This window comes from Squalius cephalus (genome assembly GCF_949319135.1).
Source record: "Squalius cephalus genome assembly, chromosome: 17".
Lineage (NCBI taxonomy): Eukaryota > Metazoa > Chordata > Actinopteri > Cypriniformes > Leuciscidae > Squalius > Squalius cephalus.
Genome location: NC_137138.1, coordinates 23,173,952 through 23,201,536, shown reverse-complemented (window position 1 = coordinate 23,201,536; position 27,585 = coordinate 23,173,952). Strand labels below are relative to the sequence as shown.

General features: G+C 38.5%; 1 protein-coding gene across 1 annotated transcript; it reads left to right on the top strand.

Annotated features, from left to right (window-relative positions):
* The first annotated feature begins 5,734 nt into the window (after positions 1 to 5,734).
* elnb (elastin b) lies at positions 5,735 to 27,165 on the top strand. The gene is made up of 59 exons (XM_079846729.1): positions 5,735 to 5,862; positions 7,111 to 7,347; positions 7,467 to 7,574; positions 7,782 to 7,808; positions 7,911 to 8,207; positions 8,427 to 8,453; positions 8,583 to 8,750; positions 8,843 to 8,911; positions 9,020 to 9,046; positions 9,125 to 9,379; positions 9,526 to 9,552; positions 9,757 to 9,882; positions 10,090 to 10,167; positions 10,380 to 10,733; positions 10,838 to 10,924; positions 11,031 to 11,078; positions 11,176 to 11,226; positions 11,312 to 11,344; positions 11,430 to 11,504; positions 11,640 to 11,681; positions 11,754 to 11,930; positions 12,037 to 12,060; positions 12,357 to 12,563; positions 12,670 to 12,699; positions 13,360 to 13,406; positions 13,464 to 13,662; positions 13,747 to 13,776; positions 13,902 to 14,099; positions 15,662 to 15,691; positions 15,789 to 15,956; positions 16,239 to 16,271; positions 16,357 to 16,572; positions 16,686 to 16,718; positions 17,014 to 17,073; positions 18,114 to 18,137; positions 18,258 to 18,290; positions 18,379 to 18,468; positions 18,565 to 18,612; positions 18,691 to 18,786; positions 18,884 to 18,922; positions 19,034 to 19,057; positions 19,189 to 19,215; positions 19,337 to 19,420; positions 20,081 to 20,107; positions 20,713 to 20,763; positions 20,866 to 21,432; positions 21,505 to 21,675; positions 21,890 to 21,940; positions 22,024 to 22,071; positions 22,193 to 22,423; positions 22,501 to 22,539; positions 22,635 to 22,760; positions 24,168 to 24,236; positions 24,942 to 24,980; positions 25,140 to 25,181; positions 25,316 to 25,381; positions 26,349 to 26,405; positions 26,548 to 26,604; positions 26,884 to 27,165. Exons 1-59 carry the CDS (start codon positions 5,787 to 5,789, stop codon positions 26,928 to 26,930), a joined length of 5,817 nt encoding a protein of 1,938 aa, XP_079702855.1. The 5' UTR covers positions 5,735 to 5,786; the 3' UTR covers positions 26,931 to 27,165.
* Positions 27,166 to 27,585: the final 420 nt, after the last annotated feature.

Below are 27,585 nucleotides of genomic sequence, written 5' to 3'. Positions count from 1 at the left end.
GAGCACTCAAAATCTAGTGTGACCATGACTATTCATAATTTTCACGTGACGACACACACTTATAGAAACGCCCTCCTGGAGGGCAAAAACCAGGCTTTCCTCCATTACCCGCCAGTCATTTTTACCAGGTTTGTGCTAATGGTGCGTTCAAGTCCTCCTGGGAAGTTCATATTTATGTGGTGGGAAGCCGTGTTTATGACGGCAGGGGAGTTCAAAGTCACTTTCGTCGGAGTAAGATGCGGGTGTACCTTCTATTAATTAATTACACAAATATACAGCAAGGTTTTTTAACTCTACTTTTAGAAAATGATCAAAGAATGTGCATCAGGTGTCTTTTGCTTTTTTATGTTTTTAATTAATTTATGAAGCCAATGTATATTTTACTTATTATATTGTTATATATTATAATGCTATCATATTTTGTGCAGGCAATTAGCTTACTTCGTTGTAAATAGAAAATCAAGTGACAACGTCACTGCGAAATACCACAAGTATTGTGGTATTCCACCATGTTTCTCACTGACACGCCCCCAACTCGTAAACATCAGGGCTTAATGAAAATCCTGAGCTTCCCACTCGTATTTACGACATTGTTATGGCGTCCATGTGCAATCAACTCGTAAATACGATCTTTCCGACATGACTTGAACACACCATAAGTTTAATGTAGCAAGACCATGATATTAAAAGACCAAATTCGTATTGATGATGCAAACTATATACAGGCTAGCAGTGTTAGGGGTAACACATTACTTTTACATTAATTAACTCGTTACGTTATTAGATTACTTTTTAAGTAACTAGTAAAGTAAATCATACAACAAAACACTTTTCAAATAAGCAAAAATTTCAAATAAGTAATGCAAGTTACTTTGTTTTCCCATGTATTGACTGTTAGCTCTCCTGTCCCCATGTTGAGAGAAATCAGGAGTAAGAAATCAGGAGAAGTCAGAGGCGTTGTGTGCCCTGCGTAAACATGACGCTGCTTATTGTAGTTAGAACTAAATGTAAGCATGGATTTACTCATCTCACTTGCACAAAAACAGATTCAGTGTTCATCAAAATGAATAAAAACAAACTCAGAACATAATGCAAACCTGCAATAATTAAATATGTTAAATAATATAAATTACTTTGTTTTTAATCAAATCTTATTTACCAATCAATCACACTACTGTACAGGCGTGAATTTGCATTTCCTTCAGCCTGAGGCTTATTCTTTTCAATTTTGGTGTGAAAGGGCCTTTTGCCAAAAATATAACTTTTTCTTTTGCTATTAAAAAACAAGCAAGCCCAGCCCAGATGAGAAAAAGTAATGCAAAAGTAATGTAATGCATTACTTTCCATAAAAAGTAACTAAGTAACACAATTTACTTCTTTTTTAGGGAGTGACGCAATATTGTAATGCATTACAAAAGTAACTTTACCGAACAGGCAAGCAGATATAAACATACGTAGTTTTTTGTTGCGCTTTTTCCCATAGAAAACCATTATAAAGAAAACGCTTAAAACCATTTAGCACGGCAGAACACGAAATCCAGGGGGAGGAGTTGGATCCAGATCCAACTCCTCCCACCTTACATATACCTAAACCTACCCATCTCCACCCCCTGATCCCTAAACCTACCAATCTCCACCCCTTAGATCTGGATCCAACTCCGCCCCCTGGATCTCGTGTACTGCAGTGAGGTGCTACTGCATATTCTGGGTTCATCTGCTCGCCTGTATATAATATGCATTATTGGTAAGTGTATACTGAATTTGATTAATACATTAATACATATCTTTTAAGTGTTTTTCATGTTAAATGTTTTAGAATATCCCGCCGTTTTTAGTGATTAAAATACTGCAGCAGTGCTGTATATGGACCACAAGTGCCCAAAATCTGCATTATGTTCACATATTTTTGTTTTTCTTCTTTTGAGATGGGAAATTGACAGGCCTGTAATGCAGTTCTATGGATGCTTTGCCCTCCAGGTCTTAGCACCAGTCACGTTACTGAAAACTATGATTAGCATAATTAATCTACACAAGTGGGGTTGAAAAATATCCGAGACCACATTGAAAATCTGATTATAATTTTTTTCCCCTTTACATTTAAAACTGTAAATTTAACATATTTTATACATTCTTATTTTTCAGTTCCACTTTTCACTCAAATTATTTTGCTGATATTATAATCTTATCCTATAAAGTGAATACGAACCCCCCTTTATATTGGTGTTAACCATGTTGCAGTATGCAAATCAGACTTTTCCTATTCTTTCCATTACATTGACTGTGGCCTATGCACCTGCTTAAACCCTTATTTGTTTAAATATTCAAGCCCACCACATCTTTTTGTATAGCCCACACTGCAATAAAATGAGTGAAATGAGCTGAGAAATCTCAGCAGCAGTGCCAGCTTATCTGAAGGACCCTTGGAAACCTATTCTGATACCCCTCCTCGCTTTAAAACCTGAGGCAGTTTCCCTCAGCCTGCCTCAGTGTGCCGGCCCTTATATAGACAGCAGACATTAGGTAAACTGAAGGTAGACATTAGGTAAACTGAAAACAGGCACTTTTCAGTCAACAGCTGTATGCACAACTGCGATATGCTTCTCTGCACTGGCACTGGGCACTCCACTGCAAGATTGTGTGCATAACTGTTTTATGTGGACAGGGGGGGTGGTAGGGTTTACAAAAAGCAGCTGTTGGAACACAAGAAAATTCAGGTGGTGCGGTATTGGATATATTTGTATTACTTTAATAGAGTTAGATTTTTAGGTCAGAGATCCTCAGCAAAACAAAACGCATGCCAAGTCTGCATGTGTTCTTATTGGATCAAGCCTTATCAATGGACACAATGTTCTCAAGCTTTTCCTCAAATTACTTTATCAGCTTAGCAGAGGCATATATCTCCTTTGTTTACGTATAGTTCTTTTTATTCCACATTTCTTTCACCATAAACTACATATTGCTCCATCAAAGTGGCCATGCAAAACCATTTCAACCATGTTTTGTGAAACAAGTCAGTAAAACAAGACTTTCTGTCCAGTTACGGGATTGTAGTGCAGAGAAAACACCCTGTACTATATATCCACCTCTTAAAAAAAAGAAAAGACTTTTGACATTTGGCTGAATCAGCTGTCAACCCCTGATTCAGAGTGTAACTGGGTCAGCAGATAGCTGGCTTATCGCTTTTCACCCAGGACAAACATAGCGTTCAGCTTGTTTTAAAACTGTCTGCTTATTGGATATCAAGTTCACATGTGTGTGTTAATATGGGGAACTTTTCAAAAGAGACAAAAGGGACTTGCCTCTCATTTTAGAATATGGGAGCATCATTTTTTCCTTTTTAGTAATGCTTACTATAGGGCAAGCATAATTAAATTTGTACAAATTCCTAACCCTAATAAATTAAACTAGTTGTGATATGGACATGAATGATCGCTCAAATTTTGTATAGCTTGTTGATGAAAGGTGTGCTGTTACTTTTTTTAAAACAATCAAAAAAACGCATTAAAATGCACCAGACAAGCAGACCAAGACAGATGAAAAGATGGGTCTCGGTCCGCTTCCAAACAAACTCTGGTGCGGTTCGACTGAAACATTAACGCAACACGGACCAAAGACATGCAAACGAACCAAAACAGGACGTGATGTCACCAGATGTGACCCTAAAAAGGGCAGAATGCTCAAGCATACCTGTTTTTTCTCGTCATAGGAGCTACATTGCCCAATTAAGTTTGGTACAGGCGTCAGAACTGCATCTCCGCATCTCATTTTATAAGCTCTTTATGAATTCTCAGCTTGTCAAAATGGCATCATACGTCTGCACATATAACAAGTGCATTTAGCCCAGCACACAGCATTGTTTTGGATGTTTATAAGTTTCGTCGAAATATTTGTGGAATTTTGGAGACTTCATGGACTCAACACCCTAGCAACTACCCAGAACACCCTAGCAACTGCATGGCAATCCCCTCTCCGAATGTCCTAGAAACTAAATTGCAACACCCTAACAACCACCGAGAACTCCCTTTGAACCGCATAACAACTCCATAGCAACACCCTAGCAACTATCCAGGACAATGCACACATCACAATGCAATAAAAACCACTCAGGGCACTTTAGAAAAACACAGCAACATTCTGGTAAAGCTTTACACAGGCAAACGCTCTTACGTTTTCAGAAAGTGTAAAACTCTGGTTCTATTTTTAATGATGGAAATTTACAGAGACAGACTCATTATTAGATCTTTCTACAACTAGCATGCCATTTAATGCTTAGTTGTCAATGCTCTTTGCACATGATCATTGCACAGTTATGGACATGGATGTTGTAAAGACCATCCATTCATTCTTCATTCTTGATTACTGAGATATGCTTCTTGTCAGCACTTCCCTTCTGAACCTCCATACACACACATAAAGGTATTCACATGTACATAGTTTTACATTGAATTCAAATAAGCGTCTATCAGTAGAGGAATGACCTAATCTTATTCCTTGCCAATAGCCTGAAACACAACTAGTGCTTGAACGCAGACTTTTTGGCAAAACTCCTCCAGACCAAACAAGGAGTGCTAGACAATCTGGGTTTAAAACTCAGCAAGGGGTGGGGAGGGGGATATGGTACCTTTCCAGAAAACCCCCTTGGTTTCTTTACAAAATTTGACACAAACTGCCAGAATGTATGTATGTGCAAGAATCTAACAGGCAGTTGCGAGCGATTATTACAACAGTCCATGAGTGTAAGTGACCAGTCATATGGAATGATAGCTTTGAAGATAACTGTCAAGATAAGACGTTCACAGCAGTTTTAACATAAAGTATGAATCAAACTTGAATCTTCTGGACGTCATTCAGCCTAAAAGACTGTTTGAAGTTTGAAGTACATGACAATTTATTACCTATTAAGGAGAAAATCAACTTAATTTACGAAAAGGCTATTTATGTATTGGTCCCAGTTGTAAGCCTCCATTCTCAGAGGTCACATTGAGCCTTAAAGATGCACCAATATTTCAAAAGTCTTCATGACTTAGCCGTCAACACCCCAGTTGGATCTAAAGGCTTTGGGGCTAGAGGGGTTATTAAAATCTGTGTTGTCAACCTTCAATAATGTGTTCCAACACACACCCATTCAGTGTTTTTCCATCACATACATGATTTCATATGTTCCTCAGGGACTCATATGTTAATAACAATAGAGTGATAGCTGGAGGCTGTCCAAGTGGCCAAGCTCTCTTCCTTCTTGAATGATTGAATAATGTGTCCGGGCCTTAAATGTTACTTACACCCCCGTAGCTGGAAACAATAGATCACGTAATAACCTTATCTGGAGTGATTTCTTACTGCTTTTGATTGGATAAAAAATAAATGCTCTCCATGAGAATATCTGGCAGACGTTTCTCTTGGTGAGGTAGATGTTAAGAGAGAGAGAGATTTTCTCCCTCTCCCTATCCTCAAATATCTGTTGTTATTTTTTTGGCTAAGGCTTTGACTCATGTTGGCAGAAGTGACCCAAATAAATGCACTAGCACCAGTCATTTAGGGGGGTTTAGGGGTGGGGTTAGAAAAAACAGAAAAAAAACAACATAATGTACAAGACCCAAGTGTGCTAGTTTCCCTAATTACGTAGTGTTCCTTCATCCTTACTTTTTTTCTCTCTCTCTCTCTCTCTCTCTCTTTCATACTGACCCCCCACCCCTTATCCTTCTTGTTTAAGACATGGGTGTGTAATGATTTGCTTTTGGGGGATAAAACCCACAGTTTGGAAGTGGAGAGGGATATTACAGAGCAGGATGGCCCGGAGTAAGGTACCTCTGCTCTTGCATGGATTTCTCCTGCTGTTTCTGTGTAGACCCTCCCTTCAAGGAGGTAAGGTGTCTTCAAACTCATTTGGCTTTTTATATCTCATTGCATTACAGGTGTACTGCTGTTTTGGCAATAGCATCACACGCTCTCTTAATATCAGTACCATATTGCCAACAGTGGATGCAGTTATTTGTTATATGTATTCTGAATGTTTTACAGGTAAAGGATGGATGAAGTCCTTTACTGAGGACATGCTGTGTTTTATTGTTGCAGGATGGTTTATTGTGTCAGTGAAATTTGACTTAAGTCTTGTTCCTGCATTATCTTTTAATCTTAATTAAACTTTACAGCGATAAGGCAACATTGCCCATCCATGATTCGGTAAAGCTACAAGCTCTTCAAATAAAATGAGCTGAAATAGCAAATATAGAATATATATTTGACTTAATCATACTTTTTTTATTTTTGGATTATGCAGTTTAAACTAAATATTAGTATTAGAGTGAAATCTGATGTATTTGCATTTGGTGAAAGTTTTTGATACAAAGACAAATAGTACATAAAACCAGATGGATTCTTATAAACAATGTAAATTGCATTTTTAAAGGATTTTAATTCACTTTCATTTTGGATAAAACATGGTTTCCCACTTGTCATCTTTTATTCATGTGGAAGGAAAGATCTGAGAAGTTCTAGTCCAGATCATTACAATATACGATCATACACTAACAACCCATAAGTCCTTGTCCCAGAGGGTTTGTCCCAGAGGATTTGAGCTTTTTAGTTCTAAGCTCTTGGATAAGGTCATGTATAGGATGTTGTTCTTCATATGAATCAAATCCATTCTCTGTTCCCCTTGCCTCCAAACCTTAAACAGCAACGTGAGAGGACACTCAAACGCATGTGGTAGTGCATTTAGTGCTGTTTGAGGCTTCACATAAAAGACTAGATGTGGAGATTAGATAGAACCCCTTTGGGTATGTGGCATCATCACTGAGTAAAGAACAAGAATGGTCCTCATAAACTGGTAATGTGTTGCAGGAGTGAGATCCTAATATGCATCGTCTGACATAATAAAAAAATGTATTTAATGGGTTTGCAGTGCGGTGATATTCACAGCAGATTTGGTCATTTCTACTAATAATGTTTCAGAAAATATTCTCTTTATTCCCCTCATCAATTTCTGCCTTTCTTTGTAGTTTGTCAGGTCAAACACACAACTAAATGCTTCCTTATGTCCTCAGTCTGGCATGCTATCCTGCATGGGACATATTAATAAAGAAGTTTATTAATGTTCTCTTTCTCTCTCAGGTATCTACATACCAGCTGGTGCAGGGGGAGGAGCTGGAGCTGGATTAGGGGCTGGTGTTGGAACTGGAGCTGGACTTGGAACCAATATAGGAACTGGTCCAGGAGGTGGACTTGGTTTTGGAATCGGAGGTGTTGGGCCAGGAGTTGGTCCTGGAGGAGTTGGAACAGGATTTGGTCTAGGTGCTGGTCCTGGTGGATTTGGAACAGGGCCAGGAATTGGAGTCAGACCTGGAACTGGTGAGGTTTTACATTTATTCTTAAACAATTTGTGTGCAATTAGTGTCTATAGCTTGCATATCAGTGCTCTATCAATCCTATATATAATTTATGTATATAATGTCTATATGGGGGGCAAGGTGCTGGACTGGGTACTGGAGGCCTTGGGGGAGTTGGGCCTGGTGGTGGAGGGTTTGGTACAGGAGGACTTGGTACTGGTGGATTAGGCACTGGAGGACTTGGAACAGGTTGCTGAAATTTTCTGCACATATTACTTATAATTTATCTTAAACTGCTGTTGCATGATTGAAAGAAAATGAATAAACAAGTGTCACTTTTATAAAATTGTATTCATTTTATTATCTCTGATTAACATAATAAACTATTCAAGGGCATGCTGTCAAGGCACAAAAAGGACCTAAATATGTAATAACCAATTTAATGTTTTCTAATAGGGCCATTTGTCAAGCCACCTAAAACAGGTGCGTTGTAACTCATGTTAAAATTTTGGATTAATGTTATTGATGAAGATTGCCAGAGACATTGATTTTACATCAGATGAGAAGTTCATTTTGTCAACACAGGAGGATATCTACCAGGAATTGGACCAGGTGGTACAGGTGTTTTTCCTGGAGCTGGATCACTTGGACCTGGAGGAGTTGGTCCTGGTGGCATAATTCCGGGTGGCATTGGACCTGGTGGCATTGGTCCAGGAGGTATTGGACCTGGTGGCATAGGTCCAGGAGGTATTGGACCTGGTGGAATTGGTCCAGGAGGTATTGGACCTGGTGGCATAGGTCCAGGAGGCTTTGGAGCCGTGGGAACTAGACCTGGAGGGACTGGCCCTGGTGCTGGTGTTGGAACTGGAAGCCTTGGAGCAGGTATTGTTTCTTTAAAAGTAATTTTACTAATAAGTAATCAAACATATCTCAACTATTCCTTAACAAGGTTCTGCTAGTCTTTGTGGGATTGTAGAATAACTCAATTACCTGTGCCAAATAATACTGGAAACTTCATATTTGTTGGGTAAGGGGGTAGACTGAGATTGATCTATTTCTGGGAAGCACTTTTTTCACTCACCCTATATGTTTTATCTGTAGGTGTTGGTGGCAAACCCCCTAAACCTGGTGAGTGGGAGAAAACTGCAGTCAATAAAGTGCTTGTATATATTAACAATTTTAACAACATACATTAAATTGAGCAAACAATGTATTGGTTTCATTGAGGTTTGCATGAGTCTTTCTTCACACAAACAGGTTATGGGGGTATTCCAGGCACTCTTGGAGCTGGAGGTCTTGGTGGTGCTGGTGGTCTTGGGGGCCTTGGACTGAGGCCAGGGGGTGCTGGCCTTGGAGGTTTAGTACCTGGTGGTTTTGGTGTTGGTCCAGGAGCTGGTGGTTTTGGCACAGGACTACCTGGACAAGGTAGATAAACTCCACTGTGCTCCACAAAGTTAAACTTTAACGCAGACAATCTTTTATGGTGATGTTTCTAAGAATTCTTTTTGTTTTTTCAGGAGTTGGTGTGGGCACTGGTGTGGGAGGGCTTGGTACTGGTGGAGTTGGTCCAGGAGGTGCTGGAAGAGGTTAGGAATTTAATAAAACTGCTGTAAATGTTAACTATTTATGGATATTTAAAAGCATAACCCCAAACATAGGTTTTGTTTAGTGCAGTTTTTTTTTCCTGCTTCTAGGTGTGGGAGGAAAACCCCCCAAAACAGGTTAGCAATCTGTAAGATGCACTGTTTAAGATTTATTGTTGGACTTTGGTCTTATATACATATACACATTATTTACAGGTTATGGAGGCCTTGGTGGCTTTGGACAAGGTGGCATTGTTCCTGGTGGATATGGACCAGGTGGCATTGTCCCAGGTGGTGTTGGACCTGGTGGAGTTGGACCTGGTGGTGTTGGACCTGGTGGAGTTGGACCAGGTGGTGTTGGACCTGGTGGAGTTGGACCAGGTGGAGTTGGACCAGGTGGCATTGTCCCAGGTGGAGTTGGACCAGGTGGCATTGTCCCAGGTGGTGTTGGACCAGGTGGCTTTGGACCAGGTGTCTTGAGTCCTGATAATACATCTTTATTATTAATAGTAGACAAAGAACAGTAGTTATTTTAATACCTTTATACTGATTTATTTTTCTATATTTCTGATTTATTGATCTATTTCAATAAAATAAATAATTTTGCATTGTCACAGGTGCAGGCAGAAAACCTGGGAAACCAGGTATGATGTAAATATAAAAAGTATTTTGCAATTACTACAAAAACACTGTGCACTCACACTGTAAATCCACATTTTGTTTTCACTGTGAAAGTTACTATTTCTTATTAATTCTTATAGCTACTGCATTCAGAAATATCTTAAGTTTGAAAGCGGCATACTGTCAGTGGTTTTGAAATGCATTTACATTTGATGGTCTAAATTTAGGTTATGGCTGGCCGGGGGGTTTCGGTGGTGGACCATTTGGAACAGGAAGTCTTGGAGCAGGAGATCCCAGGATTGGTGCTATTCCACTTACACCTGGAGGTGCTGGAACAGGCTACCCATCAGGTGGTAAGGATACACTTTCTTTCCTCCTAGGTTATAGACATAAAATAAAGAACATTTTACTGGAGTTATGAAAAACTTGGATAAAATGTTACAATAAAACTAAGACATAAAAGACATTAAAAAAAGCATAAAGTGATCATATTTTTCTTTCTGAGGTAAAAATGAAAAACGAACGTGCTTTGCTGCTTAAAAAATGGAATTTGATTTTAGGCAGCTATGGTGGATATGGTGGGCCTGGAGGTCTTTATCCTGGAGCTGGAACAGCTGGCCAGAAGCCACCAAAACCAGGTAGAACTAGATCTATGGACATGAGTATTGGCATAAATAAAGGTGTATTACTTTGTTACTTGTGGTAGGACACAAATCTTGATTAAAGCATCTTGTTTTACATCACAGCAAAACATTTCTTCTTGGCAAAAGATTTAAAGCACATTTTTTTCAAGAAAACATATTTAAACTGCTTGATCCTTCTGAAATGGGATTTGTACCTGGTGATGTAGGATTTGGTCCAGGTGGTGCAGGAATTGGACCTGGTGGTGCAGGAGTTCGGCCTGGAGGTGTAGGAATTGGACCAGGAGGCACAGGAATTGGACCAGGTGGCACAGGACTTGGTCCAGGTGGAGCAGGAGTTGGTCCTGGAGGTGTAGGAATTGGACCTGGTGGTGCAGGAGTTCGGCCTGGAGGTGTAGGAATTGGACCAGGAGGCACAGGAATTGGACATGGTGGTGTAGGAATTGGTCCAGGTGGCACAGGACTTGGTCCAGGTGGAGCAGGAGTTGGTCCTGGAGGAGTAGGAATTGGACCTGGTGGCACTGGAACTGGAATTGGAGGAGCAGGAGTTGGGCCTGGTGGAGGTAGGTTTTGAGTGGCATAATTGTTTAACTGATTTATTTATTAAAGTATCTTAATAATAAATATTATCATAATAAATTGTTTGCAACTTCATTATGGCTCCTAGCACCTTTTCTCCCCCAAACTGGATTACCTGGAACTGGGACAGGCACTGGGGGCAAAGTCGGAAAGACTGGGAAGGCACCAGTTCCAGGTAATCGGCGTCTATTGATAGAGCTCCCCTTTTCTGGAATAGTTTTAACAAATCTTTGATAAGAAAGCATTGTTTTATATTTTCTCTTTTTCTGCATTCAAACAAGGTGTTGGGATCCCTGGGTTATACCAAGGGGGTATTGTTCCTGGACAAGGTGAGTGACTGAAATATTTGATAGTTACAAGATTTTCCAGTGTTTCTAGAATATTCACACAGATATAACAAATCTGCATTTTTGTTTTTATGTTTAGGCTTTGGTGGTAGAGGCATTCTGCCAGGTGTAGCCACAGGATCTCAAACTGGTAATTATTTGCTATAATAATTTATAGCTTTATCCAACAATGAAAATGCTTTCTGAAGTGCTCTCTCCTATTTTATTGTTTAAAGGGCAGCTTGGTCAAGGTGCAGTTGGAGCCAATGGTAAATTAAATTACTGAAAGAACAATTCTTTCAATAAGGTAGGAAAACTACTTATAACAGAGATCACTTCTCTTTTCTCTTGCAGGAGGCCGCGGAGGTTTTGGTCAACAAATACCAGGCGTGTTCCGTGGATATCCTCTTATATCACCTAAGTCTGGAGGTAGTAGGCATTTAAAATTGTCCATTTATCCATGGTAGTTATTCACATTTGATATAAACCATAATACACTATACTTGCCAAATGATTACAGAGTTTTAGAGTATTTATAGAAATTTACTTTCTACCTCATTCAAGGCACAAGCGCTGCAAAGTCTCAGGCTAAAGCTGCCAAGTATGGTAAGTCATGCAGGAACAATATTTCAATACATGTCAAAAGAACATGCTTGATATTTTTGACTCTCCTTTCAGGTGCTGGTAGTGTTCCTGGTTTAGGTGGTGGGCTTGGTGTAAGAGGTGTACCTGGTGCAGGTGGTGTGCCAGGAATAGGCGGTGTTCCAGGTGTACCAGGCATTGGAGTCATTCCTGGAACTGGTGGCGCAACTCCTGGAGTCTTATATCCGGGAGCTGGTGGTGTTTATCCTGGAGGTAAATTTAGGGTTTACTATAAATAGACTGAAATATTTAGAGATAATCTAAAACAGTGACAATTGCTTAAGTATTATAATATCTATGAATTGTCTTTCATCGGGAGCTGGGGCAAAAGCTCGGAAATATGGTAAGAAAACCTTCAAATTCTTATTATATACAATCATCTGGCTGACAACTGTCTCTATCATGGAAATGGATAGGTGTTAATAAATTACAGCAGATATAAGGGTGAAACCAGGGTGAAATTTTTCATCAGTTACATTAAAAAGTAGACATGAAAAATGACCAGCTGATTTTGCTTGTTTGACATTTATCATGCAGCATTTAGCAAATGCTCTTGGCAAATATAGAAACAGAGAATCATCTTAATTTCTATTAATTTTGGGTTGTCTATTTTACAGCTATTTTATGTTTATTTTTCAGGGATAGGAATTGGTGGAGCGGGAGGACTTCCTGGTTCTGGCTTGGGAGTGGGTGGCCTTGGAGCTGGAGGACTTCCTAGTTCTGGCTTGGGAGTGGGTGGCCTTGGAGTTGGAGGACTTCCTGGTTCTGGCTTGGGTGGTCTTGGTGGACCCCTTGGTTCTGGTTTAGGAGCTAGTGGTCTCCCCGGAGCTGGAGTTGGTCCTGAAGGTATCTTGAAAATAATAATATTAGTTGAAAATGACTTTGTTTTGCTGCTGAAAGTTAATATTATTATTAACCGCACAACTATATCTACTATTCTGTTATTTTTTAGGATATGCTGCGGCTAAAGCAAGAAAATATGGTATGACTTTACATTCTGCATTTTGCAATGTGATAGATCTATTGAAACGCAAAAAAAATAATAATGGAATTGTTAAAAGTCTTCAGTGTCCATAACATGTATATCTGACTGAGCAACTCTGCTCCTCCAGTACACTACCTTCCTGTCCACCTAAATTAGGGTGCTGAGGATTACTTTAAAATTACAGGAAGGTGTGTTCAGACAGGAAGGTAGCTCTCCAGGAACGAGGTTGGCTGTACCTGCCCTAGCTTTTCACAGAATGCATGAGAAATGATTTGTCATGATTGAATGCTATGCAGATTTGTTAAGTATTATGTATGCAATGAGATTCTCCAACCTTATTGTAAGAGGTCAGTCAAAATTTCAGACTTAATTCTTGTCTCTTTTTAATCAAAGATAAAAAGGAAAATATTATAAATGTCCCTCTTAATGATTTAGCAAATATTGTATACCCTACATCAGGACTCCTCAACTAGTGTCCCACAGGCCAAATCCGGCCCTAATAATTTTTTATTTGACTCTGATTGTTTTAGATCTGTACTCTCCACCCAAAACTCAAGACTTTATGATTTTATTACATATAAGTTGTGAGATTCTACCACAGTCATAGAAACCGTAAGAAAGGAAAAACATTAATATTCATTGATAATTGCTTTGTAGCTCAGCTTGGACGTCATGGTGGGACTTTAGGTACTGGAGGATTACCAGGTGGATCAGCCGGTGTGTCTGGTGTTGGACCTGGTGGAGGTTTTGGGACTGGTGGACTACCTGGTGGAGGTCTTGGGACTGGTGGACTACCTGGTGGAGGTCTTGGGACTGGTGGGCTACCTGGTGGAGGTCTTGGGACTGGTGGGCTACCTGGAGGTGGACTTGGTGGATTACCTGGTGGAGGAGCTGGTGGACTGCCTGGTGGTGGATTTGGTGGTCTTCCTAGCGGTGGTTCTGGAGGACTTCCTGGCTCTGGTACAAAATGATACCATCATATTGTATGATGTAAATTTTATTATAACGTTTTGAGGTCATATTACATACTTTGATGCTTTGCAGGATATGCAGGGGCAAAAGCTCGTAAATATGGTAAAACAACAGTTAATTCAATCCTTTAACTTACTGTTAAAATATTTTTTATGGTTTATTGATAGCATTTATTATCCAAACTTTATTGTAGCTTGCAACCAAATATATTATTTTTGCTTTTCTAGGTCTACTTGGTGGAGGTGCTGGTTTAGGCCCAGGCACTGGATTAGGTGCAGGTATTCCAGGTGGATTACCAGGCACTGGTGTCGGACTAGGTGGGGCAGGGGGTATACCAGGAACTGGAGTTGGATCTGGTGTGGGTTACGGTCCAGGAGGTGTACCCAGTGGTGGGTTTGGTCCTGGAAGTGCTTTTGGACCTGAAGGTAAATCGGTATTTACAATTATTAAAAAAGTAAGTCTAAATAGTTTTGAAAGGACTAACTCTTAGAAAGCTAAAATGAGTACACTGTATTTTTTTATTTTTAAATCAGTAGAAAACCAGAAAAGGTCATGGTCATTTTCCACCAGGACATTATCTGTTAAGCTTACGAACATTTCTTCTAACCCTAAAACACAACACAATGCAATGTGTAATTCAAAAAGTAGGTAAAGCACCTGTGAAAAATCAATACGTAAAAAAAACTTTGTATTAACACAGTACATTGTGGCGTATTTTTAAGAAATTGTCTCAGACTGTAGTTCACTCCCATGTGTTGCTCTAGTATATATATATATATATATTATATACATATATATATATTTTTTTTTTTTTTTTTTTAAGGAAAAGAGGGAAAAAAGAGAAAGAGAAAGAGAAGGAAGGTTACTAACCACCAGACTTGACTGAGAGTACCCTTGATTGCCATAGCATTTCTGTATTTTCCCCTCAACAATGTGGTAAAAAGATGAAAATTCTTAAGTGTAAGGGACCACAAAGACAATGCATTGATATACTTTGCACGGAATATTAACTGTTGAGGAGTGTGAATGGATGTTGCACAACTCAGTTTTACAGCTTTCTCTACACAACTGCCTATTGAGTTTCTTCTATCTAGACAGTATGAATAATGTACAAGGTATGTCATTCTTTTTGCAGGAATTCATAGACAGGCAAAGCATCTCTAAAAACCATGGAAATGCAGTGTCATAAGAAAATGATAGCTTTGGCCTTTCTTGGAGTTTAATTAAACCCTGGCCAATCTGGAAACCTAAGTAACATGTCTAGCCAGATAACCTTTCTTTGGGTTGGCTGTAAGTTTAGCCATCACATTCTTGGGCACATTCTAGTGTCTTATCAGTGTTCTCAGAGGGGATAACTGCATCATTCAAACACACGGCAATGTAAGTTTAGTGTGGTTGGAGCACAATGTTGGTTTATCTACTGGATGGTGCTTTAAGCATAGGTAGTTTTTCCATACTCTGCTCTTCTTTCTTCATAGTTCACTAATGTGTAGTCATGCATGACCACATTGGCCTGGCCAAGGTTTTTCCATAATCTGCTCTTCTTTCTTTATAGTTCACTAATGTGTAGTCATGCATGACCACATTGGCCTGGCCAAGGTTTTCTGAGGTGGCATCTTGAATTTGCTAGACTGGAGTTTTTTTATTAGCAGGTGAACAGAGGTAAAGATCTGGATGTTCCTGCTCAGATGCCCCTCTCTAGATAGGAGTGTTGCAGTCAGTGTATTTTTCGAGGGTATGCAGTGATGCAAGGATCAGTGGAGGTCCCCACAGGGGCACTAATTGGGCTATAAGACCTTGCTTTTTTGTGTGTGGTTTACTCTGATTGAGACACTGAGATAAAAGAAATTGAAATCCTAATAGTAACACTGTTTTTTTAGACACACAATTAGCTAAAAGGTTTAAAGTTTTAAAAATAAGAACTTTATGTAGCTTAAACCACTGAAAAATCTAAATTCTTCTCAAACATTGTCTTCTTATATTCTAGGATATGCTAGGGCCAAAGCTCGCAAATATGGTAAGGGGAAGTTAAATCATTTTGTTCTAAAATCTTTAGAGTCCATGTAGAAAAATCGAATTATAAATGACATTTTTTCATGCATTTTTGCAAAAAGGGGTTCCAGGTGGAGCTGGTGGAATAGGATTGCCTGGAGGATTAGGAGGGTCACTTGGTAGCGGAACAGCTGGAGCTGGAGGAGGAACACCAGGTGCTGGAATTGGACCAGTCGGTGGTTATGGGCCAGGAGGAGTACCTGCTGGAGGATATGGACCTGGCTCTGGAGGTATGCTGGCAAACATTTTCCCCCGGTTTCACAGACAAGGCTTAAACTAATCCCAGACTAAAATGCATGTTTGAGCTGTTTTAACTGAAAGCAACTTAAAACTGAAAGTAATGGCATATCTTAAAATATGTTGTTTTATCTCAAGATGCAGACCAGTAATGTTTTTTTCTTAAATGCCTTAATTGAACTAATCTGTTAAACTGGGCCTGAATTACATGCAGTTAGGAGGTTCTGTTAATTTCCATTTCTACATTTTTTCTTTGTATCTCACTTTGAATGCAGCTTATCCAGGTGGACCAAAGGCTCTTAAATATGGTAGGATATTTTAAATCAGTATTGACATAGTGTTTTTTTTTTTCTACAACTTGGCATTAACACTTATTCAATTGTTTTAATCCAGGTCCTGGTGGGAGCGGAGGGGCTCCAGGACTTGGTCTGCAGGGTCAGGTAGGAACCGGTCCAGCAGGAGGATATGGTACAGGGGCAGGGCCAGTTGGAGGTTATGGTCCAGGGACTGTAGGAGGTCCTGGATTTGCTGGAACAGGACTGCCTGGTAGTGCTGTTGGAGCAGGAAGCAGAGGAGGGCTTGGGCCTGGGTATGGAACAGGTGCTGGAGGTAATTTAAGCGAGTCAAAAATGGGTAATTTACATAGGCATTAGAAAATGTGTATTATTAAAGCTGTATCTGATCTACATGTCTTTTAATTTATTACACATAATGCCCTATAGGATATGGACCTGGATCAAAAGCAGCAAAATATGGCAAGTTTAAATATATAATTGTACTACATACACTTACATATGTCTTGCAAGTGGCTGTTTATCATTAGTTAATTTACTCTACATTCAAAAAGTTATAAACGTTATTAAATATTTTATTAATATATTTGTTTTTTTCAAATATAGATTCATATTTCATGTACATTAAATACTAATATTTAAATAATTATGTTATGTTTAATATCAACTTATTGATATTATATACTTAGGTGTCAAAAATGAAATGTTTGCCTTGGAATGATAAAAAATGGGTCTAAACCCCGGAATATTTTGACAGGTTTACCTGGTTCTGGAGGTGTGTTAGGAGCAGGAGCTGTACCAGGAGGAGGTGCTGGAGGTATGTGAAGCAATTTGACATGCAACTGTTTTTTTTTTCTCTTTAAAGGGATACTCCACCCAAAAATGAAAACTCCTTTCTTTCTTCTGTGGAACATAAATAAAAAAGATAATTTGAGAAATGTCAAGTGTTCATACAATAAGTCATTGTTTGGTTCTCAACATTATTCAAAATATCTTCTTTTGTTTTTCTTCATAATAAAGATTTATTTACAGGTTTAGAACCACAGGGTGAGTAAATTATCACGTTTACATGGACGCTGATAACTCCCAAAATTCATCTTATTGAAATAATCTGTTGTCCCAGTTGACATGCAAACCAATAACCCGGCAATGCAAGTAAACCGTGCTTACAAGATTTTATTAATAAATCAGGTTATTTCCCACAAGTGACATCAAAATGTAATCATTCTTGTATCTGTCTTTGAGTATTCCATCCAGTTATGTTGGTTGTGATGTTAAATCAAGTCAGCGGGAATCTTACAGACTCATACATTATCCTCTCACGCAGCATTTTGACTGTACCACTTCTACTTTGGCTGCATGAGATGAGAATGCGTTTGCAATATATTTCCTCCTCATCACAAAACACTCGCTCTGTCTGGATGCTCTTAAATCTGCAGTAAGGACGCTTTCCTGTCACATATCACATGTGTACTTCAATAAGCCAACAGAAGACAGGTTAATGTGTATACATGCTGGGCAAAATCTAACTGATAAATCTATCAGTTTATGCTTAAGCCGTTTATGACCATACTCCGATAATGGATAATGCGTTAACGTGTTTACATGAGCAAATGTTTGCTCATGTGAGCAAATTGTTTGCTTATTAAGCATAATTGGGTTAAGATATGTGCATGTAAATGTGCTCAATGATGACAGAATTTTCATTTTTGGTTTGAGTATCCCTTTAAGATATGCATAACATACCCTAAAATTTGAATAGATTATTAGACATTTTACAAACCAAACTAACAACTGATTTGTATGCTGAATTAGAATAATAAGTTTAGAATAACTTATTTAACTCTTTTTTTTCAGTTCTGCCATATGGGGGGTATGGAGGTAAAGTTTTAAAAACTAGATGTGCAATGCTGATCACTAAACTTGAGACATAAAATACTGTTTTAAAACATTTGGTTTAAGCATCTGTGGGTGAATCTCTTGTTATATTTCATTCTAAAGGGTATCGAGGAGCACAAAAACCACCTAAATATGGTAAACCACTTATGGTACCTTACATTCACGGTTAAAATACCACATGTATTCAGGCTAAGATTTGACCTCATGCATCTGCATCTAACAGGACAACCAGCTGGTGGGGTTGGAAGTGCGTTGGGTGGGTCGGTACCAGCAACTGGTGGAACTGGGGCCACAGGAACTGGAGTTGGAACTGGTGGGTGAACACTGCTAAAAGAGGACTAAACTAAACAACAGTTAATAGATACAGGAAGGAATTTGTTTCCATGCTCAGGTTTCATCTGTGGTGTAGGTGGGGCTGGAGGTATACAAGGTTCAGGAACCAAGCAAGACAAATATGGTGAGTTTGTGATCTTTGGTTATATCATCTCTCCAGTATAATATAATATTACTGTTCTAATTTTTTATTTAAATCCAGGGGTACCAGGCATCACAGGAGGACCAACAATTCCAGGTAGTACAGATGCTTCCGGAACAGATCGTGGAGCAGGTCCTAAACCTGGAGTTGATGGAGGTAATGCAATTAATTAATTAATGTACTTTATTAAGATACACGCATGTAATATCCAAAATAGTGCCATAACTACCAGTCTTATCTGATCCCTGTTTAGTGATTGGCAGCCCTGATGGTGGAACTCGTAGGGATGGAGGTCAAGGACATTACTTTTTTTTCTATCAATTATAGACATATATTATTTGTTGTTTAGCTGTTAATTTGTTTGTTCCTGCATTGTAATTTTAACATTTTGTTAAACACACAGGTGGAACAAAAGCTCCCAAGACTGGTAAGAAAATGTTTAATTTCCTTCTTTCCACCCCATATATCTGGAAAGATATATTGTCGTTTTGAAATAATACAAAAAAAACGAGCAGGCGATTCCTTTTAGCCACCAGTTTTATTTTGTGATCATTTTAGAATCTGGAGGACCAATAGAAGGATCAGGTGGGTCCATTGGAGGTTGTGTTATAAGTATTTAATGAACAATGGAACATTTTACGGCCTTAAGTTTGATTTCCAACTTTCTGAATATGATAGGAACTGAGCAGTATGTAATATTTTTCAGGTGTTACTGGTGGCCCCATTGAAGCTGATGGGCTTGATGGAGCTGCTGGAACAAGAACACCCATCTTAGCGGGAGAAAGACCAGGTAGACCCTTCCGGATCAGTGAGCTTGTAGACATCCTTATCCTTTGCATTTTTCCATTTATTTTTGGTCACTGTATTATGGACAGATGGACTTGAAGGTGCCAGGTGCTGTCCTTCATATTTGTACTTTTCCACTGTATGTAAATGCACTTACAACACTTATTGTTAAAGTCTATCATAAGCTTACAAATCTGTGTTTTAAAGGAATAGTTCAGACAGAAAAGGAAATTATCAACATTACCTCATGATGATATTCCATGAGTTGTATGAAAAACGTTCAGTTTTGTCAGAATATTCTTTAAAAATCTCAGCTTTTTGTCAGAAGAATCAAAGTCCATACAGGTTTTGGAGTAAATTATGGCATAATTTTATTTTTTAGCCAATTATTCTTATGATGGTAAAACAAGCTATTCATATTTACATTTACAGTGGAATTATATCCTATTGCTGTCAGTTTACTATATAGCAGCTGTTTCTTCATGTGGATCATATTATAGTGAAAGAAAACGAAGAGCTACATAATACCACATTTTTGGTTCGTGTTTTAGGTGTGTAATTTGTCTAATTTGTATTTAGCTTCTAGTTGTGATATCAGTCACTTATTAAGTTTGAAAAATCCTATTTACCACTGACAATTGCAACTGACATTCTCTCTTTTCAGGGGGAACGGGATTGCCAAGGCCAGAGAGTAAGATCTGTCTTCATAACTTTAAAAATAATGACCTCACAAGTAATCACTGAGCTCAAGATTATTTTCTCAGTTTCTTCTTTTGGTTGGTGGTGGAGTTCTTCGAGCTGATTTACACAAAATTATCCAACTACGCCATGTTAAATTTTTTTCATTCGTCAGACTATAATTTGCTAATGTTACATCTCCCTCTAGTGGTGGAGGAGTCTCATGCATACGGATGTAGTAGCCTATAAAACCTTATTTTATAACTTTTTGAGCTTGTGAATGCTTTTTTCTTAATCCAAAAACATTTTACATTTAAAAATCAGACACATAACATGTTTATGACACAGAGGCAACTTTACTAAATAGCTTGTTCAGACTCTGTTAATAACGTGTTTACAGGGGCTCAAGGTTAGTCAGTCAGTTTAGTGAGTAGTCCTAAAATGAGAATTTTCCTTTGAAAAGTATCTTTTTATGTTTTTGACAGATTGTCAGTTTATCTGGAAATAAAGTCTGTGGTTAACATTGCTTGAAGAGATTTTTATGCTTTGTTTATTTGTAAATGTATGTTCCAGACAGTGTGACTGAATCTCTTCAAATAACTATATTTTCTTCCTTAGGAGTTGGTGATAGTGGAACATTACCAGGAGCTAAACCACTAAAACCCCCAGGTACTTCATGCCATTCACTTTTACCCTTACTGTCTCAGTATTTTTGGGCAAGCAGGTGCTTTTTTATTTGTAAAAAGTTTTATTTCACTTGTCCTACTGTAGGCATTGGAGGTGGAGCCATTGCTGGACGTGGAGATACTCCGGGCACTATTGAAGGAGGACCTGGAAGTGTAGGCAGTGTTCCAGGTGGAGTTGGTGGTGGAACAGGAGGAGTTGGTGGAGTTCCAGGAGGAGTTGGTGGTGGAACAGGAGGAGTTGGTGGAGTTCCAGGAGGAGTTGGTGGAGTTCCAGGAGGAGTTGGTGGTGGAACAGGAGGAGTTGGTGGAGTTCCAGGTGGAGTTGGTGGTGGAACAGGAGGAGTTGGTGGAGTTCCAGGAGGAGTTGGTGGTGGAACAGGAGGAGTTGGTGGAGTTCCAGGTGGAGTTGGTGGAGTTCCAGGAGGAGTTGGTGGAGTTCCAGGAGGAGTTGGTGGTGGAACAGGAGGAGTTGGTGGAGTTCCAGGAGGAGTTGGTGGAGTTCCAGGAGGAGTTGGTGGTGGAACAGGAGGAGTTGGTGGAGTTCCAGGAGGAGTTGGTGGTGGAACAGGAGGAGTTGGTGGAGTTCCAGGAGCAGTTGGTGGTGGAGTGGGAGGAGTTGGTGGAGGACCAGGTGGAGTTAAACCTCCTAAAGGTAATTTACCAGCTTTTTATGTGCATGTTTATAAAATGATAAATCTATTAAAATCAACATGTTTTTTTCTAGTTTATGGTGGTCCAGGTGGAACTGGAGCTCTGGGAGTTGGAGGTGTGGGTGGAGTAGGTCCGGGTGGAGTGGGAGGAGCAGGAGGAGCGGGACTTTTTCCTGGAGGTGGTGGTCTGCTACCAGGAGGTGGAGCTGCAGGCACAGGATTCGGGGCGCAGAAACCAGGCAAAAGTAATCAAAGCATTGATCAGATCAACAAACATTTTATTGTGGAATATTAAAAATAATTCAATGCTAAATTTAAACAAAACAAAATGAATGAACACTTAAATATCTCAAAAACTGTTTTGGGAAAACGATCATGTTTTACATAATGAGCATTTTTTGGCCTTCAGTTAGAAGCTTAACATCTACAGAAGACTTAGGCTTTGTAAATCTATTGCAGGTTATGGTGGAGCTGGAAGTTTTGGAGCCGGTGGGATCCTACCAGGGACCGGTAACTCAAAAAAGCCATCATATTCCTAATATTTTATGCACCAGTCTTGTGCTGAGAACTATATTTTTCAAACTTTTTTGCAGGCCTCAGGTTCCCCAGTGGGGCTGCAGTGGGCGGAAAACAAGGAAAAGGTGTCAGAAAATATTCTCGCTATTCCACAATTCTTATAATAAAAATGCAGTTTGGTTGTGTTTATACACATGGACTAAACTAGAAAGACTGTTAAATAACTCTTTATCACTTTGATCAAAGTTTATGGGGCAGCAGGCACACTTGGTGGGCTTGGAGGCCCAGGCGGATATGGAACAGGACCCGGTGGCTATGGAGGTGGTCCGGGCGGTTATGGTGGTGGTCCGGGCGGTTATGGAGGTGGTCCGGGCGGTTATGGAGGTGGTCCGGGCGGTTATGGAGGTGGTCCGGGCGGTTATGGAGGTGGTCCGGGTGGTTATGGTGGTGGCCCGGGCAGTGCCGGTGGACTTGGAGGTATTTACACATTTCATGCTGTATTTGCCTCACAATTTTTTACATTTAAATATTCTAATATTTGTTTGTTTTGTAAGGGCTTGGTTATGGTCCTGGTGCATTAAAACCACCTAAAAGTATGTAAAACTCATTAAATGATCACTTTAATGATGCAATAACCAATCCTTAGGCAAAATTCATAATCACAATAAAAAATGTCATGTGTTATCAGGCTATGGAGGAGCTGGGACATTGGGTGGGGCTGGAAGAGGAGGAGTTGGTGGAGGTCTTGGTGGTGGTCAAGGAATTGGACCAGGAGGTGCTGGCGGAGGTCCTGGAGGAGTTGGAGTGGGTGGAGGTATCATGCAGTTTAATATACATTAAACATAAGTATTCAAAAAAAATTTGAAAATTTGATTAAATGTTTTCTTAGAATAGAGGAATCCATTTATAGAATTGAAAGGAATTTAATACAATTATAATTAGATGTCAGTAATTATAAATGAATGACAATATCCATTGCAAATGTATATCAATATATATCCACATTCACCTTGAAATGCATTCACTACACATCGGTGGCTTAAATAGTTAATATGAGTTTGTGTAGGTGCCAGATATCCAGCTGGAGCTGGGATGCCTGGGAAATCAGTGGCCGGTTGCATAAACTGCTTAGACTAGTCTAACACTGCTTAGACGGCTCATAACTATAAGTCAGTTACATAAAAAGGTAGATTTGGTCTATTTTGAATCCGAAAAGTAAGACTGATTAGCTGTAAGTAATAAACTGCTAGTTAGTCATGCTAGTTCTTAAGACTCAGTCTTAGGTTAGTAGCTGTGTTTATGCAACTAGCCCCAGGTTCTTGTTTTTTAAAGTATTAACATAATTGTGACTAATTATTACAATATCATCATTACATTAGCTTCAGGGCCTGAATTTATATTCACCATGAATAAATCTACTAATCTGGCTTGGATGATGGTAGAGAGGCAGACCTTGTGAAAAAGAAATACGTTCTTCAAATCCTCAAAGTATATATTTAAAAACGTTACCTATAATATAATGTGAATGAAATAAAAGGCCACATAAGTTTTCTTAAAAAATACACTTTCAGTAATGTCAAATGAAAAGTTTGACTTTAAATTACATTGTAATGAATGTTTTTATCTTTTGTCATGCTAGAAGTACACTTTGATGTGTTGACTAGCATACTAAAGCAAATGTAAATTAATTGATTATTATTTTAACTGTAGAGCTATTTGATATTATATTTGAAGTTAATATATTTCATATGTACTGAAGGTAACACTTTTTTTCTCTCGGTTGTGCGCTTCAGACATTCTACTAACTGTGAGTTACTTTGCAACTACAAGTCAACTAGCAGTCATTAGAGTATTAGTAAACTGTCTGCTTAATATCTGCCAACACTTTATTTTGATGCTCCCCAACTAACTTATAGTTAGTAGAATGTCTAAAGTGGACTATTGAAATAAAGTGTTATATGCTGTAATAAGTACTCTTTTTAAAAGTATGCTAAAGTTTGTTCTTTTCCACAAGAACAGAATCACTAACATCTATTAAGACCCGTAGCAGATACCAGGTGATCAGATGTGGATGTGGTTGAAAACATAATTGGAGAATTATATTTGTAAAGACAACACAAGTTGAGAATATTCAGTTGAATTGAAACACTACTGACATCTTTACCATCATATGGTAATGATGATGATGTAGATCTCACTTCACATGTTGTTTTTATTGTAGGCTATGGAGGTTTAGGTGGAGCTGGAGGTCTTGGAGGAGGTGCTGGAAGCCCAGTAGGAACCGGTGGAGGTAAAGTTTCTGTTAATATCTTACTGTTAAAACATTTTCAGAGACCATATTATATTTTATTTTACTTAATGTTATTTTAAAGTGTTTGCTTCTAAATGGTGTATGGTTTCCATATCCTGGCTTCTGTTTTTCATAAATGAATGAGCCTACCTCAGATGAGTTTGCCAACTAAGTTATGAAGTAAATTCTAACTATATCTCACTCTTATATGTTGGATATGTTACTGTTATTTTAAGTTTGATATGTGTAAATAGGTCTAGTTTTACAGGTATAAAACCTAATATTTCACTAACTTAACCAACATAAAATCAAAGAGGGCATAAAGTTTGTGTTAGGGAGGTCTAAGGAGTAAAATTTTGGGATTAAACTGGTTAAGGATACATACTTACATGTCACTTCACTGTAAAAAAAAAAAAAGATCAGTTAAGTTAACTTTAAAAAAGTGAGGAAACCCGTTGCTTAAATTAATTATATAAACTTCATGAGTAATTGAAAAAATGTCATTTCATGTAACTTAATTTTTTTTTCAAATATGCATGAAGTTTATTTACTTAACAATTTTAAGGCAGCAGGTTTCCTCACTTTATTTTAAATGAAGTCAACTGATCACATTTTACAGTGTTGAGATTAATTATTTCATAGGTGTGAATGAAAATTTATGTTTGAGACAATGTTCCTTTTATTAATTGTAATGTTTGGTGTCAGGTCTCAGGTACCCAGGAGGAGCAGGGACAGGTAAATCAGGTAAATTCACTTAACTTACTGCATGATTTTTTTTGTGTGTCAATTTCTTATTCATTTGTCTCAGCAACTGAATGAGCATAAATTGCATGTAAAATTTGTTGGCTGGTTGCCATCAGATGGATGGATTTACTTACTTGTGTTTGTTTCAACGTCTTAAAGGCTATGGCACGGGTGCCTTGGGTGGTCAGGGCTATCAGCCAGGTGAGCCATTATATCAGTCCTCAGTTCTCTTTGAGAAAATGGGCTTATCCACACATTTTCAGCTGAATTTATGAAGCGCATTGAAAGAACAGATATCAAGATACGGATTTACAGTAGATCTGTTTCTCTTGCAGGAGGAGGAGTCCCTGGATATGGGACTGGTGTAGGTCCAGGTGCTGGAAATCAACAGCCATATCCAGGTAATGAAGACATCATGGCAACTTTAATGTGCACATCACCAACTCAAGCTTTTAGATGTTATTCAAGAGTTAGTTGACCAAAAAAGGAAAATTCTGTCTTGATTTGCTCACGCTCATGTTGTTCCAAACCCATGTCTTCTAAAGAGACACGATTACTTTTTATGATAAACGGATTTAAATGGTAAACAAAGCTCAAATGTGCTGGCTCGACACACAAGAACTAATGAGGTTTGTTCTAGTGCGTCATACCATATTTGACGTGCTCTATATTGATACATTTTTAAATGTGAATAAAAAGCTAAGATAAATCTGTTCATCATACAAAGCGACTGTGTCTCAATAGACTTGGATGAAACGGCTCATAAAAAGTTGAGTGAATGGACTTTCAGGGACAAAAATCTGCCCGATTTGAAAAGATCTTCATTTGTGTTTCGAAGATGAACGAAAGTCTTATGGGTTTGGAACGACATTAGGGCGAGTAAATGATGAAAATGATGAGAATTTTTGGGTGAGCTATCCTTTTAAGTATTTAAACGAGAATAAAGAAATGGGGGCAAAGCAAAAAGAAAAGTAATTTTCCATTACAGTTCTGAATAAATTACATGAGTTTGTATGATTGTTCTGTACACAACAAGGCTGCATATAAACAGACATTCAGCAGTGCATGTGTGTGGAAAGAAAGATGATACATGTGAGGGAAATCATTTATAAAATGTAGGAGTGTGACAGTATAGCAAATTTACTTTAATGATTTGAATTTCTCAACAAAAAAAACAAAAAAAAGAATCATGTAAAAAGTCATTGCTGGGAAAGACATTGAAATTATCTCTAGAACATTTTCTGAATCCAAACGTTACCAGAGCGACATTTTTAAGGTGTGTAAATAAATAAGTGACGTTTTCTTGTACTGGTGTGTTTTAATAATCAATGTAAGTGGTTTAGAGTGATTAATGATGTTGTATTGTAGGTTATGGTGGCACTGGCGCAGGGGGAACTGGAAGTGCTCCACTTACACCTCAGCAATGTAAGACATGCTGCTATTACAGCAAACTCATTGTTAGCTAATATTTCAAATGCAGCACAAGATAAAATGAGAGTTTGGCCTAAACCTGTACATTATCCATTTGCAAGTATGTATTGCATTTAAATGTGTGACTCTTTTATAGCAAAAGCAGCCAAATATGCAGCTCTTCAAGGCTTTCTAGGTGCAGGAGGCTACAGAGGTACGTAAGCAGAAATAAAGGCACTTCTCTCAATCTTCCTCGCTCAAGCAAGTGGTAAAATATTTAACCATGTAACCTACCTACATGTAAAACTATATAGACATATTTAAGAATTTTAAAAAACAAACACGCACAACTAAATTATTAAAACGGAAAATATAAAGTAAAAACTCATTCAAAATTATAATAGTATCTCAATGACCCTGCCTAAACTAACACTTTTTGTAGTTTGAATAAACTCACTGTTCTCAATAGTAGTGACAGTGTGTTTTCCTCTAGGGGGCGCCGGATGCCAAGGCAAATACTGCGGAAGGAGAAGGAAGTGAGAAACCAGCGGATAGAAGTGACCTCATAAACAAGTGGTGCTACTGCCTGATCTCAAATGCACTTTTTTTTTTACAGTTTAAAAGTGCCTCATGTAATATGTGAGAAAGATTGGAATTTGCATTAAAGGTTTTTTTCAGCCATATGATTAGATGTGAACCTCACAAGGCACTCTTTGCACTGCCTAACTCCCTTATTTACTACTTATGTCACTAGACATTTCCTTTGCTTGATTTTTTTTAATAACAAATCAGAAATTTTACCATTTAATGTTCCATCTTAAACTGCTGCAGTTCCAGCTGTTATGGTTTTGCTGCAGTGGCTCACTTACACACTTGGTGAATATTCAGACACATGTCGTCTAGGGTTGTGTCGCTGCTATTTCAGGATGAACTGACTGTGGGGGAAGCAGCGTCATTTTCTGGCAATGTATCAAAAAGTAAAGGGAGCCTAATCTCTTTCTAGCTGTATGCATTCATTTCATGAATGGATATTTTGTCTTTCCAGGATCTTCAATCTTTCAAAGTATAGTCAGTCACACAAAAGATTGGGATTAGGCATGCAATTTTTTTTTTTTAGTCTTAAAAGAACAAAATGCTTGTCATTACTGCAGTAGACAGCATCTAAGTACTGAGGATTACAAGCTGTCTTCAAAGA

What these genes read in the sequence shown, in the direction of transcription:
- elnb (XM_079846729.1), top strand. Translation starts at nt 5,787, where the DNA reads ATGGCCCGGAGTAAGGTACCTCTGCTCTTGCATGGATTTCTCCTGCTG. An exon ending in TGGCAAACCCCCTAAACCTG is followed by an intron (nt 8,454 to 8,582) that starts GTGAGTGGGAGA and finishes TCACACAAACAG; the next exon opens with GTTATGGGGGTATTCCAGGC. An exon ending in TGGAGGACTTCCTGGCTCTG is followed by an intron (nt 13,663 to 13,746) that starts GTACAAAATGAT and finishes GATGCTTTGCAG; the next exon opens with GATATGCAGGGGCAAAAGCT.